The sequence below is a fragment of the Pipistrellus hanaki genome, assembly GCF_964339955.1.
Source record: "Pipistrellus hanaki genome assembly, chromosome: 20".
In the NCBI taxonomy this organism is placed as follows: Eukaryota; Metazoa; Chordata; class Mammalia; order Chiroptera; family Vespertilionidae; genus Pipistrellus; species Pipistrellus hanaki.
In genome coordinates this window covers 4,523,872-4,537,723 of record NC_140522.1, presented here as the reverse complement: position 1 = coordinate 4,537,723, position 13,852 = coordinate 4,523,872, and the positions used below count along the sequence as shown (strand labels likewise).

Below are 13,852 nucleotides of genomic sequence, written 5' to 3'. Positions count from 1 at the left end.
GGCCCGGCCGTGGGGGGCTGCGTGGGGAGGACAGAGGACAGGGCTGCTCCGAGCGAGCTCTCCGAGGCGGAGGGGAGCTATAAGGCGGCGGGGAGGGAGGTGGAGCTGGTAAAGGTTTCCCCGGAGGGAAGTGAGTCACAGCCCAGAGCACACAGGTGCCCGTGGTGCCCAGGACATGCCCGCCTTCCCTGCCGGCCTTTCCCCCGGGGCCTGGAGGCTGAGGAATCCCCAGGGGCACCCCCGGGCCACTCACCCGGGAGATGCATTGGGACCCCAGCTGCCCCCCTCTTTGCAGGCCCTGCGTGCCTCCCCCCCATTCCCCAGGGTTAAGGCGAGAAGCTGTCTGACAGCTGGAGGCTGGGACTCACCAAGACTTTGGAGCCTTCGCTGGTGTGGCTCAGTGGATAGAGCCTCAGCCTGCGGACTGAAGTATCACAGGTTTGATTCCAGTCAAGGGCACGTGCCTGGGGTTGCAGGCTCGATCCCCAGTGGGGGGTCTGCAGGAGGCAGCCGATCAATGATTCTCGTCGCCATTTCTCTCTCTCTCTCTCTCTCTCTCTCTCTCTCTCTCTCTCTCTATCTCTATCTCTCTCTCTCTCTGACATCAATAAAAATATTTTCTTTAAAAAGACTTTGGATGCCGAAACCGGTTTGGCTCAGTGGATAGAGCGTCGGCCTGCGGACTGAAGGGTCCCGGGTTTGATTCCGGTCAAGGGCATGTACCTGGGTTGTGGGCACATCCCCAGTAGGGGGTGTGCAAGAGGCAGCTATCAATGACTCTCTCTCATCAATTTTTCTAACTCTCTCTCTCTCCCTTCCTCTCTATAAAAAAATCAATAAAATAGCCGAAACCGGTTTGGCTCAGTGGTAGAGCGTCGGTCTGCGGACTGAAAGGTCCCAGGTTCAATTCCGGTCAAGGGCATGTACCTGGGCTGTGGGCACATCCCCAGTAGGGGATGTGTAAGAGGCAGCTGGTCGATGTTTCTCTCTCATCGACATTTCTAGCTCTCTCTCTCTCTCTCCCTTCCTCTCTGTAAAAAATCAATAATATATATATATATTTTTTTAAATCAATAAAATATATATTTTTTAAAAGACTTTGGAGCCATGGTTCTGAGAAGGAGGGGAGCAGGGGGTTCAGCGGAGGGGCCCCCTTGCTTTCCGGAAGTGTGCTTCCATACTTGCTAGGCGGGTACAGAAAGGGGCGATTCGCAGAGCAGATCAGAGGCAGCCGAACGGGACGGGGGAATGGTGCCGGCCCGGCAGGAGGTGTGGGCCTCTGGCTGCCCGGCCGGTGACCCTCCCAGCTCCACCGGCCATCGGCTCCCTCCCCTCCGGCCGGTGACTCAGCCTCCTTCCCCCTCGTTTTCTCATCTGCAAAACGGCAGATAATAGCAGGGCCACCCCAGCAGGTCGTTAGGAGGAGGGAGGGCCAGGGTGTGTCCGGGCTCAGATGAGTGGGTGAGGCGCGCTCAGGACACGTCAGTGTCCCACCCCCGGGGACCAGGACCAGACGGAGGCGGCCTGGGCACCTCAAATCAGCCCCTTGTCTCCGGGCTCCCGTCTCCTAGGCCTGTCTACCCTCAGGACGTGGGCCACATGGGTGATTTCCGAACTGTAGTGTGTGGCAAAGCTGGAAAATGGTACCCCCAAGCCCCGGCCGGTGTGGCGCAGTGGATGGAGCGTCAGTCTGTGGCCTGAAGGGTCCGGGTTCAATTCAGGGGCACAGGTCCTGGGTGCAGGCTCCATCCCCAGTGGGGGGCATGCAGAAGGCAGCCGATCAGTGATTCTCTCTCATCATGGCTGTGTGGGAGAGGAGCAGGGGCTGCTGGGAACCATGACCGGGCCAGACGGAGCCCTGCCCGTCCCTGCGGCCATGCCCGGATGTTGCCTCTCGGGTCAGCGGAGGTTCTAGTGAGCTGACAGCCACCCTGGGTCTGGTCGGTGGTAAGGAGTCTGTGATGGTATCCAAGCCGGGATGGATGTTCTGGCTCCAGCAGCTGGTGGTCTCTGCTGCCCCCTAGGGCCCTGTGTGGTCCCAGCAGGCCTGGTGGACTCCTTAGCCTAAGGCTTAGAGCCAAGTGCTTGGTAGAACGTTGTCTCTGTGTCAACACTCTCTTCCTGTTTTGCTCCTCGGAGGGTGGTTTTTCTGAAAACAACTATTTTATTAGTTGAATATTTTAACCATTTTTTACCTGAAAAAAAAAATGATTTCCATGTGTACCAGACAAACATGAACACATTGGCATGTAACTTTGAAGAGTCTGGACCCTTGGCATCAGAGGATGACACATCAGAGGCCCGGCCTGCCCTCGGAGTCTGAAATCTTGGTGTTTCCGTGGCAACGAGCCCCTGGGTCCAGCTCTCCAGACCCCCTTCTCCACTGGGATGAGCCAAGGCCCTTTGAAATAGATTTCCCTTTCCTGGCGAGGCAGCAGCAATACTGCCTTCTGCCATTTGGTGGCGCCAACGCAACACCGAGGCGGCCTTCGGAGCTGCTGACCGGGTGTGACATCACCCACCAGCGCTCACGCAGGACGCCAGGCCAGTGGTCGGCAAACTCATCAGTCCACAGAGCCAAATATCAACAGCTGGACAATTGAAATTTCTTTGGAGAGCCACATTGTTTAGACGTAAACTTCTTCGAACACCACTTCTTCAACACAGACTCGCCCAGGCTGTGGTGTTTTGTGGAAGAGCCAGACTCCAGGAGCCAAAGAGCCACAGCATGTGGCTCGAGAGTCGCAGTTTGCCAACCACTCGGCTAAGGCGATAGCTCTAAGGATTCCTTGTTGTGCTTTTCTATTTATCTTCAAACGCAGGTCACAGACTATATGTCAGAGGGCACTTAGGTCTTTTTTTAAAAAAATATATTTTATTGATATTTTACAGAGAGAAAGGGAGAGGGATAGAAAATTAGAAACATCAATGAGAGAGAAACATCCATCAGCTGCCTCCTGCACACCTCCTACTGGGGATGTGCCGCAACCAAGGTACATGCCCTTGCCCGGAATCGAACCTGGGACCTTTCAGTCCGCAGGCCGATGCACTGAGCCACACCGGTTTTGGCTGCACTTAGGTCTTGATGTGTGACTTGCATTATTAAAAATTTTTTTTAGTTAATCCTCACCCGAGGGCATTTTCCCATTGAATTTTAGACAGAGTGGAAGGTAGGTGGGGAGAGACAGAGAGAGAGAGAAACATCGAGGTGAGAGAGACACATCCCGGAGAGGATTGAGCCTGCAACGGAGGCCAGTGCCCTCGGGGCTGGAATCGAACCCGGGACCTTTCAATCCTCAGGCCGGTGCTCTATCCACTGAGCCAAACCGGCCAGGGAGTGACTTGCATTTCTGATCAGGGCCTGGGTGGAATCTCCCCCAGACACTCCCTTCTGAGTGTGAGTCAGGGAGCCCGGGCCTCCCCCATGTCACCCAAGAGAGCAGTGAGGGCCACAGCACGTCAGCACCGGCAGAGGCTGGGCACGGCCCGGGGAGCAGGGCGGGGGCGGGGATGGCCCCACTCTGTGAGCCCAAGGCACGGCCTCTCAGCGTCTGCACTGAGAGAGGAGGGGGTGCCCTGCCCTCCTGACCCACCTGAGCCTGGGCCTCTCCCTTCCTCTGTGGAAAATCAATAAAAAATATATATATATATATATATATATATATATATATATATATATATATATATATATATAAATATATTTTAAAGTGGACTCTTTATTATTCTGGCAGACTAAAACACTCTCTCTCTCTCTCTCTCTCTCTCTCTCTCTCCCCCCCCCCTCTCTCTCCCTCTCTCTCTCTCTCTCTCTCTCACACACACACACACACACACACACACACACTCCGCTGGCCCCCGCCCAGGCAGCTCTGGGTGATCCCCGCTGCTCTGACTCACCCGCCGCCTCGGGGCCGGGCTCACCGGGAAGGTTCCTGGTGACGGGGAGGCCCCGAGAGCGTGCGTGCGGGCAGCTGCGGAGGCTCCGGAGGCTCCTGTGTGCACCGAGGCCTGGAAAGCTGGTGGACCCGCTGCCAACCCGGCCGCAGGGCAGAGGGGGCCGCGGGCTGCGGGCTGCGGGCTGAGCGAGACTGTCCGGGGTAACTCTGAAGGCTCCTCGCCCCAGGCTGCCTGGCGTTTGGGATTTGGTTGTCCTGATAGGGCTGGTCTGCCCAGGGCTTTGTTCCTAGAGGCCTGGGGAGGGGAAGCCCGGCCCCCTGCCTTAGGCACATCCCCCCAGGGAGGAGGGTCTCCCAGGAGCCAGGCCGGCCTCTGAGCGTTCCCGGCGGCTCTGCCACCCTGGACAGGGGACCAGCTTGCCCCCCAGCGCCCAGAGCCTAGGGGAAGGCAGATGAGCCCGAATGAGGCAAACGAGCAGCTCCCAGGGAGGGCTGTTCTCTCATGGGTCCTCCATTGCCCCGGAAGGAACCCTCGGAGCTAGGAATGAATGCTTGTGTCCCCGTTACATCGCAGGGTGCAGAGGGAGAGCCTGGTGGCCAGCCGTGGGACCATCCTTCGGGCAGCGTGCCCAGCCTTAGACGAGGATAAAGGATCCAATAAAAACTTAGCCAGCCGAAACCGGCTTGGCTCAGTGGATAGAGCACCGGCCTGCGGATTGAAGGGTCCCAGGTTCGATTCCGGTCAAGGGCATGTACCTTGGTTGTGGGCACATCCCCAGTAGAGGGTGTGCAGGAGGCAGCTGATGGATGTTTCTCTCTCATCGATGTTTCTAACTTTCTATCCCTCTCCCTTCGTCTCTGTAAAAAAAAAATCAACAAAACATATTTAAAAATAAAAAGAAGAAGAAACACACCTTTATGTGAAGCAAAGATGAGCTGAATGTGCGAATGGGCTCACCTGATTTCTCCACTGGACAGGATATTGCATCATCGATAGAAAATTGTTTTGCACGTCTACGGTTACCTACCAGTTAGGGTTGTAAACTAATTCAAAAGCAATGAGAGGCTGGAATCAGATCGTCTCAGAATACTCACATCTGTGGGGAGCCGTCCCGGGCGTTATAAGATGCTTAGCAGCCTCCCTGGCTTCTACCCACCCCAGCGAGCCCAGGAGCATTCATTCCCCAGGCCTGGCAATAAAAAACGCCTCTAAACACTGCGAATGCTACATTTGCCTCCAAGTTAAAAACCACTGACCTAAACAAGGCATAGTTTTCCGAGGAAACACAAATTCTTCCATATTAGTGCAGGGAAGGAGGAGGAGGATACACTGTTTGGCACACGCCCATTTCTCTGGTGTACACGCTGAGAATCTTGCAGTATTGTAAGGGCCCCAGGTTCCATTTTGGTCAAGGGCACGTACCCAAGTTGCAGGCTGGACCCCCAGTGTGGGGACATGCAGGAGGCAGCCGATCCATGATTCCCTCTCATCACTGATGTTTCTGAGTCTCTCGTCCTCTCCCTTCCTCCCTGAAATCAATAAGAATATACTGCCGAGCCGAAAGGGTTTGGCTCAGTGGATAGAGCATCGGCCTGTGGACTGAAGGGTCCCAGGTTCGATTCCGGCCAAGGGCATGTACCTTGGTGCGGGCACATCCCTAGTGTGGGCATGTGCAGGAGGCAGCTGGTCGATGTTTCTCCCCCATGGAGGTTTCTAACTCTCTATCCCTCTCCCTCCCTCTCTGTAAAAAAATAAAGTCAATAAAAAACATATTAAAAAAAAAAAAAAGAAGAATATATTGCCAAAACCGGTTTGGCTCAGTGGTAGAGCGTCGGCCTGCGGACTGAAAGGTCCCAGGTTCGATCCTGGTCAAGGGCATGGACCTTGGTTGTGGGCACATCCCCAGTAGGAGGTGTGCAGGAGGCAGCTGATGGATGTTTCTCTCTTGTCGGTGTTTCTAACTCTCTATCCCTCTTCCTCTCTGTAAAAAAATCAATAAAATATATAATATATATATTTTTTTTAAAGTTCCCTTTTTAAAAGTTTAAAAAAATAAAAAGAATATATTAGAAAGTTGGGGCCCAACAGACGGCAGCCAGGGCCTCCCTCCCCGATGCACTGACTCACAGGGGTGCTTCCTGCGGAGTCACCCCTTCCCGGGCGGGCCTGGGTGTGGTCCCCACCCGAGTCCCGACCCTTTCCGCCCGGAGCCCCGGGGTCCAGCAGCTGCGCTTCCCCGGGCGTCCGCTGGGGGCAGCACCGGCCCCGCAGGCCCCGAGCTGCCCCCCGGCGGCCAGGCCACTCCCCGCGGGCGCAGCGGGCGCAGCGGGCGGAGCGCCTCCGCCTCCCGGTGAATCATCGCCGCCGGCAGCCGCAGTCCCGCTGCCCCAGTCCCGGCCCGGCCGCGCCCCAGCCGTGCGCACCCCCGATCGGGACACCCGCCGGGACACCCACCGACCGGGACACCCCCAGGATACCCACCGGGACACCCAGCGACCGGGACACCCCGGAACACCCACCGGGACCCCCGATCGCCCCTCCGATCGCGCCCGGCGGACCCATGGCGGGCGTGGCGGCCAGGCTGGCCCGGGACCGGGAGGCGGCCGCGGGGCTGGGCTCGCACGAGCGGGCCGTCAAGTTCCTGAACCAGGACTACGAGGCGCTGCGGGCCGAGTGCCTGGAGGCCGGGCAGCTGTTCCAGGACCCGGCCTTCCCCGCCTGCCCCGGCGCGCTGGGCTTCCAGGAGCTGGGCCCGCGCTCCGCCAAGACGCAGGGCATCGTGTGGAAGCGGCCCCCGGTAGGCAGGCGCCGGGCGGGGCGGGGCGGGGCGGGGCGGGGGTCTGGGGGGTGGGATCGGGGGTTGGAGGGGGCCCCAGGGCCCGGCTGGGGCGCAGAGCGAGCCCCAGAGCCACGATCTGATCCATCTGATCGATCTGATCGCGCGCATCCCAAGGCCCGCGGGCCCGGCCCCCCCGCCCGTTATTCGGTGCAGGCGCCGGACACCACCACCACCCCCCCCCACCGCCGGCGGCCCCCCACCTCCCCCGTCTGGCCGGACACCGCTCTCAGAGTCCCCCTAGGAGCCCCCAGGGACTCCACACAAAAAACTGGGGTGGCAGAGGGGACCTGGAACAACTTTGATGGGACCCCAAGGGGCAGAGCATTGGGGGAGGGGTTGGGGGGAGGGTCCAGAGGAGGAGAGCAGGTGGGAGAGAACTTCTGCCCCCAGGAGAGTCAGTCTGTGGCCGGCCCTGTGCTGTCCAGGGAGGGCGTGAGCCCCACCTGCTCCCCCCCCCCCCCCCCCCCCCCCCCCCCCCCCGAATCCTCTGTGACTAAGGGCTGCCTCATGCAGTCCCGGTTGGGTCTAGCCAGTTTCTTGTTTGTTAACCTGCCCTGCCATTCATGCCGGGGGTGGTAAACAAGGACAGGACAGGCCGCCAAGAGCCGGGATCCTCGGGCCCAGAATCCTCCCCAAAAACCTCGGGGTCCCTCGGAGCCTATCCGAGCCCCTCAGCTTGCTCCCCAGGGTCCCCGTCCTCTGCTCCGGTTGGCCTAGGGGACAGCTCGACCCCTGATCTACTATAGCTTCCATGGCTTCCCCCGCGGACTGACTCCTGCTGGCTCAGCCCCAGCTCAGCTTCCTGCAAACCCAACCTCTGCGTCCCCCTTAGGAGACTGAGCACCCTCTCCTCGGAGCCCCACCCACCCCCTCCAGCCCCCTCAGCTTCTCTGGGACCCCAGATCCTGCCGGAGGGCCCGGGGCAGCCAGGGCATAGGAACTGCCCCAGGCCGGACCTGAGCCCCTGAGCTCACTCCTCCGTCACCTGCTCAGTGACCCGGCCTGAGACACAGCCTCTTCGCCTCCATGTCTTCACCTGAGACCGTGGTCGGCAAACCACTGCGGCTCACGAGCCACATGCGGCTCTTTGGCCCCTGGAGGGTGGCTCTCCCACAAAACACCACGGCCTGGGCGAGTCTATGTGGAAGACGTGGCGTTAGAAGAAGTTTGCGTTTAAACAGTGTGGCTCTCCGAAGGAATGCCAGTCGTGGTGCTGTGGATGTTGGGCTCTGTGGACGGATGAGTTTGCCGACCACGGAGCGGCGATGCTGGGCACGGGGATATATTGGTGCCCTCACGCTCCCTCCCATCTCCCCGCCTCCCGGGGACCCTCCTCCCCGGTGCTCTGGAGTCCCTCGCTCCCTTGCATCCTCATGTCCTCATATGTCTCCCCCTCCCCCCAAAACCATCTCCCCTGACCCTGCTTCACAGCCCTCTCCCCAGCATCTCATTCTGTATCACAAACCCTGCTCACTTCCTTCCTGGCTTTTTTACCGACGATGTTTATGAATATAATCGCCTCTATTCGCACTTTCTCTGACCTGCAGGGACCACGCGTTACAGCCATCCGTATGTCCTCTGCCAGGGCCGAGCAGGGTCCCTTCCCTCCCACGGAATGAATGCATCCACCCATCCATTCATCCATTCATTCATTCGTTCGTTCACCCCTTCGGCTCTATCTACTGAGAACCTGTTCAATGCCAGGCCCTGTCTTAAAGGCGTGGGATGCCCCTGAGCACAAAAAGGCAGCGACGCTCTGTGGCTGAGTGCATGCATGAATGAATGAATGAATGAACGAATGAACGCAGGGATGTAAACAAGCCTCCAGTGACGTCATGGTTGTGAACATGACACGCGGGAGACTATTCGCCGTGCATGGGGACAGCACTGGACAGTTTGCAAAGGGAATGTGCACACCCACTTCTGTATTCTCCCCTTTGCCCGGGAAGCACCATACACCGGGCACAGGGCAGACGGCGTCTGAAGGATTGGTAACTCTGTATGCCACCTGCGTGCCCTGCCTCCTCACAGCCCGTGTAGGCTCAGGGGGGCCAGGGAAGGGAGACGGGGAGACAGATCTGGGGCCGTTGGTAAGACCCAGGGCAGTGTGGCTGGTGTGTCCCCATCCAGCGGGCGGAGAGGGAAAAGGGGAGGAGAGGATGGGAAAGGAGGGATGCCAGCGGGAGTCTGAGGGAAAGCCACGGAAGCTGGGTCAGGAAGCGAGCTGTCCCCTAGGCCGGCCGGAGCGGAGGATGGAGACCCTGGGGAGTAGGCTGAGGGGCTCGGAGGGACCCCGAGGTTTTGGGGGAGGATTCTGGGCCCAAGGATTCCGGTTCTTGGCGGCCTGTCCTGTCCTTGTTTACCGGCGGCATGAATGGGAGGGCAGGTTAACATAAGCAAGAGAAACTGGCTACACCCAGCCGGGACCGCAGGAGCGGGGGAGACGCGGAAAGGTTAGGTGTTTGCTCACGCAGGTGTCCGGGGGGGAGCCAGGGCTGTGCCCGGCCTGTGGGCGTTTGCAGCCCGCAGCCCGCAGCCCACAGCGGCCCCTCTGCCTCTGTCCTGCCGGGGCCGGGTCAGGCCGGGAAACAGACGGTGTCCACTGGACTGGGGCCTCAGCGATCATTGGTGACTTAGAGCAGTGCGGTGGGACAGACTTCCATCGGGCAGACTAGGGGGCGCCAGAGTGAGAGCCGGGAACCAAGGAGGGGTCTCCTCCGTTCGAAGTGGGAAGGAGAGTGGGGGCTGGGCTCCAGGGGCTGTTGTTTTAGATGAGCAAACTGGCCTGGAGCTCAGCCTCAAACCTGCATGGCCATCCTCCAAGATCAGTGATTGCCACCAACATCTTCAGTAATCATAGTCATAATAACCCTACATCATAAAAGGCTAATATGCAAATGGACACAACAGCGGAAAGACCGGTCGCTGTGACACGTCCTGACCACCAGGGGGCAGATGCTCGACGCAGGTGCTGTCCCCTGGTGGTCAGCTCCCCACGCCAGCAGCTGGACATCCCCCAAGGGGTCCCGGACCGTGAGAGGGTACAGGCCGGGCTGAGGGACCGCCCCCCCACACCCACACACCCCAATGTTGTGCAATAATCATAATAACGTTTATAGAGTGTTTACCAGGGCACGTCTACCCAGTTACCTCATTTAACCCTCAGTGCAACCCTACGTGGCAGGTACGCCTGTCACCACCGTGCCCATTTGGCAGGTGAGGAAACTGAGGCTGAGAGAGGAGAAGTGCCTTGCAGGGTCATAGAACCCATATGAGAAGTGGCAGAGCCCAGACTCAAACCCAGGGCGTCTGAGGCCCAAGCCCACGCCCCCGGCCCCTCTCCCCGGACGGTGACGCCCCCGTGTTTCACCGCACGCCCTCCGTGCCGGGTGCACGGCTTTCGGTCTGATGAAACGTCTCTGAACTCTGCCTCCCTTGAGAGGCCGCCAGCGATGCAGGCACGTTACAGAGACTTCATGGAAAAATCCTCCTGGCGTCAGAGCCTGGCGTTTGCAGGATGATCCATCCGGTGCCCGGGCTCCCGGTCCCTCTGTCCGCCGCCTAAGTGCCCGGCTGGCAGGCCTGGGGCAGAGCTGGCCTCGCCTCCCCACTGTCCCGTCCTCTGCCGGACAGACGCCCTGAGCAGGGAAGGGACAGTGCAGAGGCCCGAGGGGGACATGCCGGGCTGGGCTGTGGCTCTGGGGTGGACGGGCCGGCTCTGGGCCTCGCCCAGGAAACACTCTGCTCGCCAGAGAGGGGCTCCCCGAGGGTGCGGGGTGGAGCCCCGAGCAGGTGGCCCCGGGGTGGGCGGGCCTAGAAGCCCAGATCAATGCTGCCTCCTCTCCCCCCCCCCCCCCCCCCAGTTCCTCTGTGGCTTTGGGTGCGGCCCTGCAGAATCAGGAAGCACCCAGAGGGCTGCCTGGCCCACGGTGGCTTCTCCTGGGCGACTCGGGGGGCCACCCTGAGGCTTTCACAGCCTTAGGGGTCTGTGGCTAAAAATGCTCACCCAGCCCTGACCGGGGTGGCTCAGTGGATAGAGCCTCGGCCTGCGGACTGGAGGGTCCCAGGTTCGATTCCGGTCAAGGGCATGTACCTTGGTTGTGGGCACATCCCCAATAGGGGGTGTGCAGGAGTCAGCTGGTCGATGTTTTTCTCTCATCGATGTTTCTAGCTCTCTATCCCTCTCCCTTCCTCTCTGTAAAAAATCAATAAAATATATTTTTAAAAAATAATAATAATAATAATAAAATAAAAATGCTCATCCAGCCCTGACCAGTGTGGCTCAGTGGATAGAGCCTCAGCCTGCAGACTGAAGGGTCCCAGGTTTGATTCCAGTCAAGGACATGTACCTTGGTTGTGGACACATCCCCAATAGGGTGTGTGCAGGAGGCAGCTGATCGATGTTTTTCTCTCGTCGATGTTTCTAGCTCTCTATCCCTCTCCCTTCCTCTCTAAAATCTCAATTATATATATATATAAAAGAACACTGGGACTTGTTTTAAAAAAATGCTAATCCACCAAAACCGGTGTGGCTCAGTGGATAGAGCATTGGCCTGCAGACTCAAGGGTCCCGGGTTCAATTCCGGTCAAGGGCATGGACCTTGGTTGCAGGTACATCCCCAGTGGGGGGTGTATGTGCAGGAGGCAGCTGGCCGATGTTTCTCTCTCATCGATGTTTCTAGCTCTCTAGCAGCCTATCCCTTCCTCTCTGTGAAAAAATCAGTAAAATATTTCTTTTTTTAAATGCTAATCTATTAGCGGCAGCAGGAGAGCCAGGAGTAAGGTCACCTCCAGCCCATGCACCTGTGACGGGTGAGCAGTGTCACCTTCGAGCCTAGACAAGGTCACCTTAGACACGCTGCCTACCTCCCCACCTGTGTCCTCCCCAGGGACAGGGCCTCGGGGGTACAGCACCCCGCACGCCCAGGGCTGACACACAGCCGGTTTGTAATACCGGGCTGCTCCCAGCACCACGGCCCCACGGACGGGTCCAGAAGGCCAGACACATTCCCGCGGGCCCCCCCGGCCTGCAGAGGAGGGTGCTGGGGGGCCCTCGGCGGTTTGGAGGGCTGGGCAGTGGCTCCCCTTCCCAGCCCAGGTGTCTCCCGCCACCCACCGGGGTCAGGAGAGGGCCCCATGGCAGTCCGGCTGCAGCCACGGGGTGGAGGGATGCGGGGGGAAGGGGTGCAATGCGCCCCCTGGGAACCGAGGGCCCGGTGGGCTGACGGCACTTTGTGGGTCTCGCCCCAGGAGATCTGCGATGACCCCCAGTTTATTGTGGGCGGAGCCACGCGCACAGACATCTGCCAAGGAGCCCTGGGTAAGTGGCGGCCCCCGAGCGGCCTTGGGGTCTCGTCTGCACGTCCGGGGGTGGGGAAGGCTGGTCTTGGGCTTCTCTCCCTTCCCAAGCAGCTGGCCCACTCCCATCTCCAGGAGCTTCCCGGATTTCGTGCCCCGTGAGGGCCTCGTGTTCAGGCCCCCTGTGTCCCCTGCACCGGGCTGGGTGTGGAGGTCACACAGGATGACGGGGGCTTCTTGCCCTCCCCCCGTGGTCTCTGCACCCCCTGGGGCTAGTCCTACCCTTGGCCCATGGAACAGTCAGGCTCTGAGCCCTCAGCGCCTCGGGGTGCAGGGACAGGGACGGTGACTTTGGGTGCAGGGACAGGGACGGGGGCTGGGGTGCAGGGACAGGGACTCGGGGTGGAGGGACAGGGACGGTGGCTGGGGTGCAGGGACAGGGATGGGGGCTGGGGTGCAGGGACAGGGACGGTGGCTGGGGTGCAGGGACAGGGATGGGGGCTGGGGTGCAGGGACAGGGACGGTGACTTTGGGTGCAGGGACAGGGATGGTGACTTTGGGTGCAGGGACAGGGATGGAGGCTGGGGTGCAGGGACAGGGATGGTGACTTTGGGTGCAGGGACAGGGATGGTGACTTTGGGTGCAGGGACAGGGATGGAGGCTGGGGTGCAGGGACAGGGACGGGGGCTGGGGTGCAGGGACAGGGATGGGGGCTGGGGTGCAGGGACAGGGACGGTGGCTGGGGTGCAGGGACAGGGATGGGGGCTGGGGTGCAGGGACAGGGACGGTGACTTTGGGTGCAGGGACAGGGATGGTGACTTTGGGTGCAGGGACAGGGATGGAGGCTGGGGTGCAGGGACAGGGACGGTGACTTTGGGTGCAGGGACAGGGATGGTGACTTTGGGTGCAGGGACAGGGATGGTGACTTTGGGTGCAGGGACAGGGATGGAGGCTGGGGTGCAGGGACAGGGACGGGGGCTGGGGTGCAGGGACAGGGACGGGGGCTGGGGTGCAGGGACAGGGACGGGGGCTGGGGTGCAGGGACAGGGACGGTGACTGGGGTGCAGGGACAGGGACGGGGGCTGGGGTGCAGGGACAGGGACTCGGGGTGCAGGGACAGGGACGGGGGCTGGGGTGCAGGGACAGGGACGGGGGCTGGGGTGCAGGGACAGGGATGGGGGCTGGGGTGCAGGGACAGGGACTCGGGGTGGAGGGACAGGGACGGTGGCTGGGGTGCAGGGACAGGGACGGGGGCTGGGGTGCAGGGACAGGGACGGGGGCTGGGGTGCAGGAAGGGGAAACCCTGGTGGCTGCTCCCCGCAGGAGGAAGTGAAGGTAGCCGGGTTCTCGGTGTTTGCCAGATGAGTCAGTCGCCCTGGCATCACAACAGAGTGATGCAGCACCCGCCGCAGCCAGGGGCCGAACGCTCCGCTCCTCTCGGTGGGACTCCCGGGTCCGAGGCCGCACCCCAGGCGCAGCTCGGACTGCTCGCGGGGTGCAGAGCCCGCTGGGGTGGGGCCGGAGGTCTGCGCCTCTGTAGGGAGCTCCCCGGGGGACCAGTCTGTAAGACCCTCATAGACTCCGCCCTCCATTGTTCTGACTCATCATAAACCCAGGCCCCTGGTCGCCGAGCATCCATCCTGTTTACTCTGATAAACAGAAACCTTGCTTCCTCGCCGAAACCGGTGTGGCTCAGTGGATAGAGTAGGGGTGTCGAACTCAATCAGAGAAGGGGCCAAAATCTAAAATCCAGCCTAAATTGCGGGCCGAATGGTTTACTGAACAGTCATAAACTGACAATGTCATAAACTGACAGCG

General features: G+C 60.1%; 1 protein-coding gene across 3 annotated transcripts in view; it reads left to right on the top strand.

Annotated features, from left to right (window-relative positions):
- The first annotated feature begins 6,225 nt into the window (after positions 1–6,225).
- The window catches only part of CAPN2 (calpain 2), a 39,870-nt gene continuing 32,243 nt past the window's right edge, over positions 6,226–13,852 (top strand). For 2 of the 3 annotated variants that reach the window (XM_084868883.1, XM_084868882.1), the window contains exons 1-2: positions 6,376–6,694; positions 11,987–12,056. In XM_084868883.1, coding sequence (XP_084725009.1) covers positions 6,458–6,694; positions 11,987–12,056 — 307 coding nt within the window. In that variant the 5' untranslated portion in view covers positions 6,376–6,457. Of the gene's footprint in view, positions 6,695–11,986; positions 12,057–13,852 lie in introns of all 3 variants that reach the window. The other variant, XM_084868884.1, reaches the window with a different exon arrangement.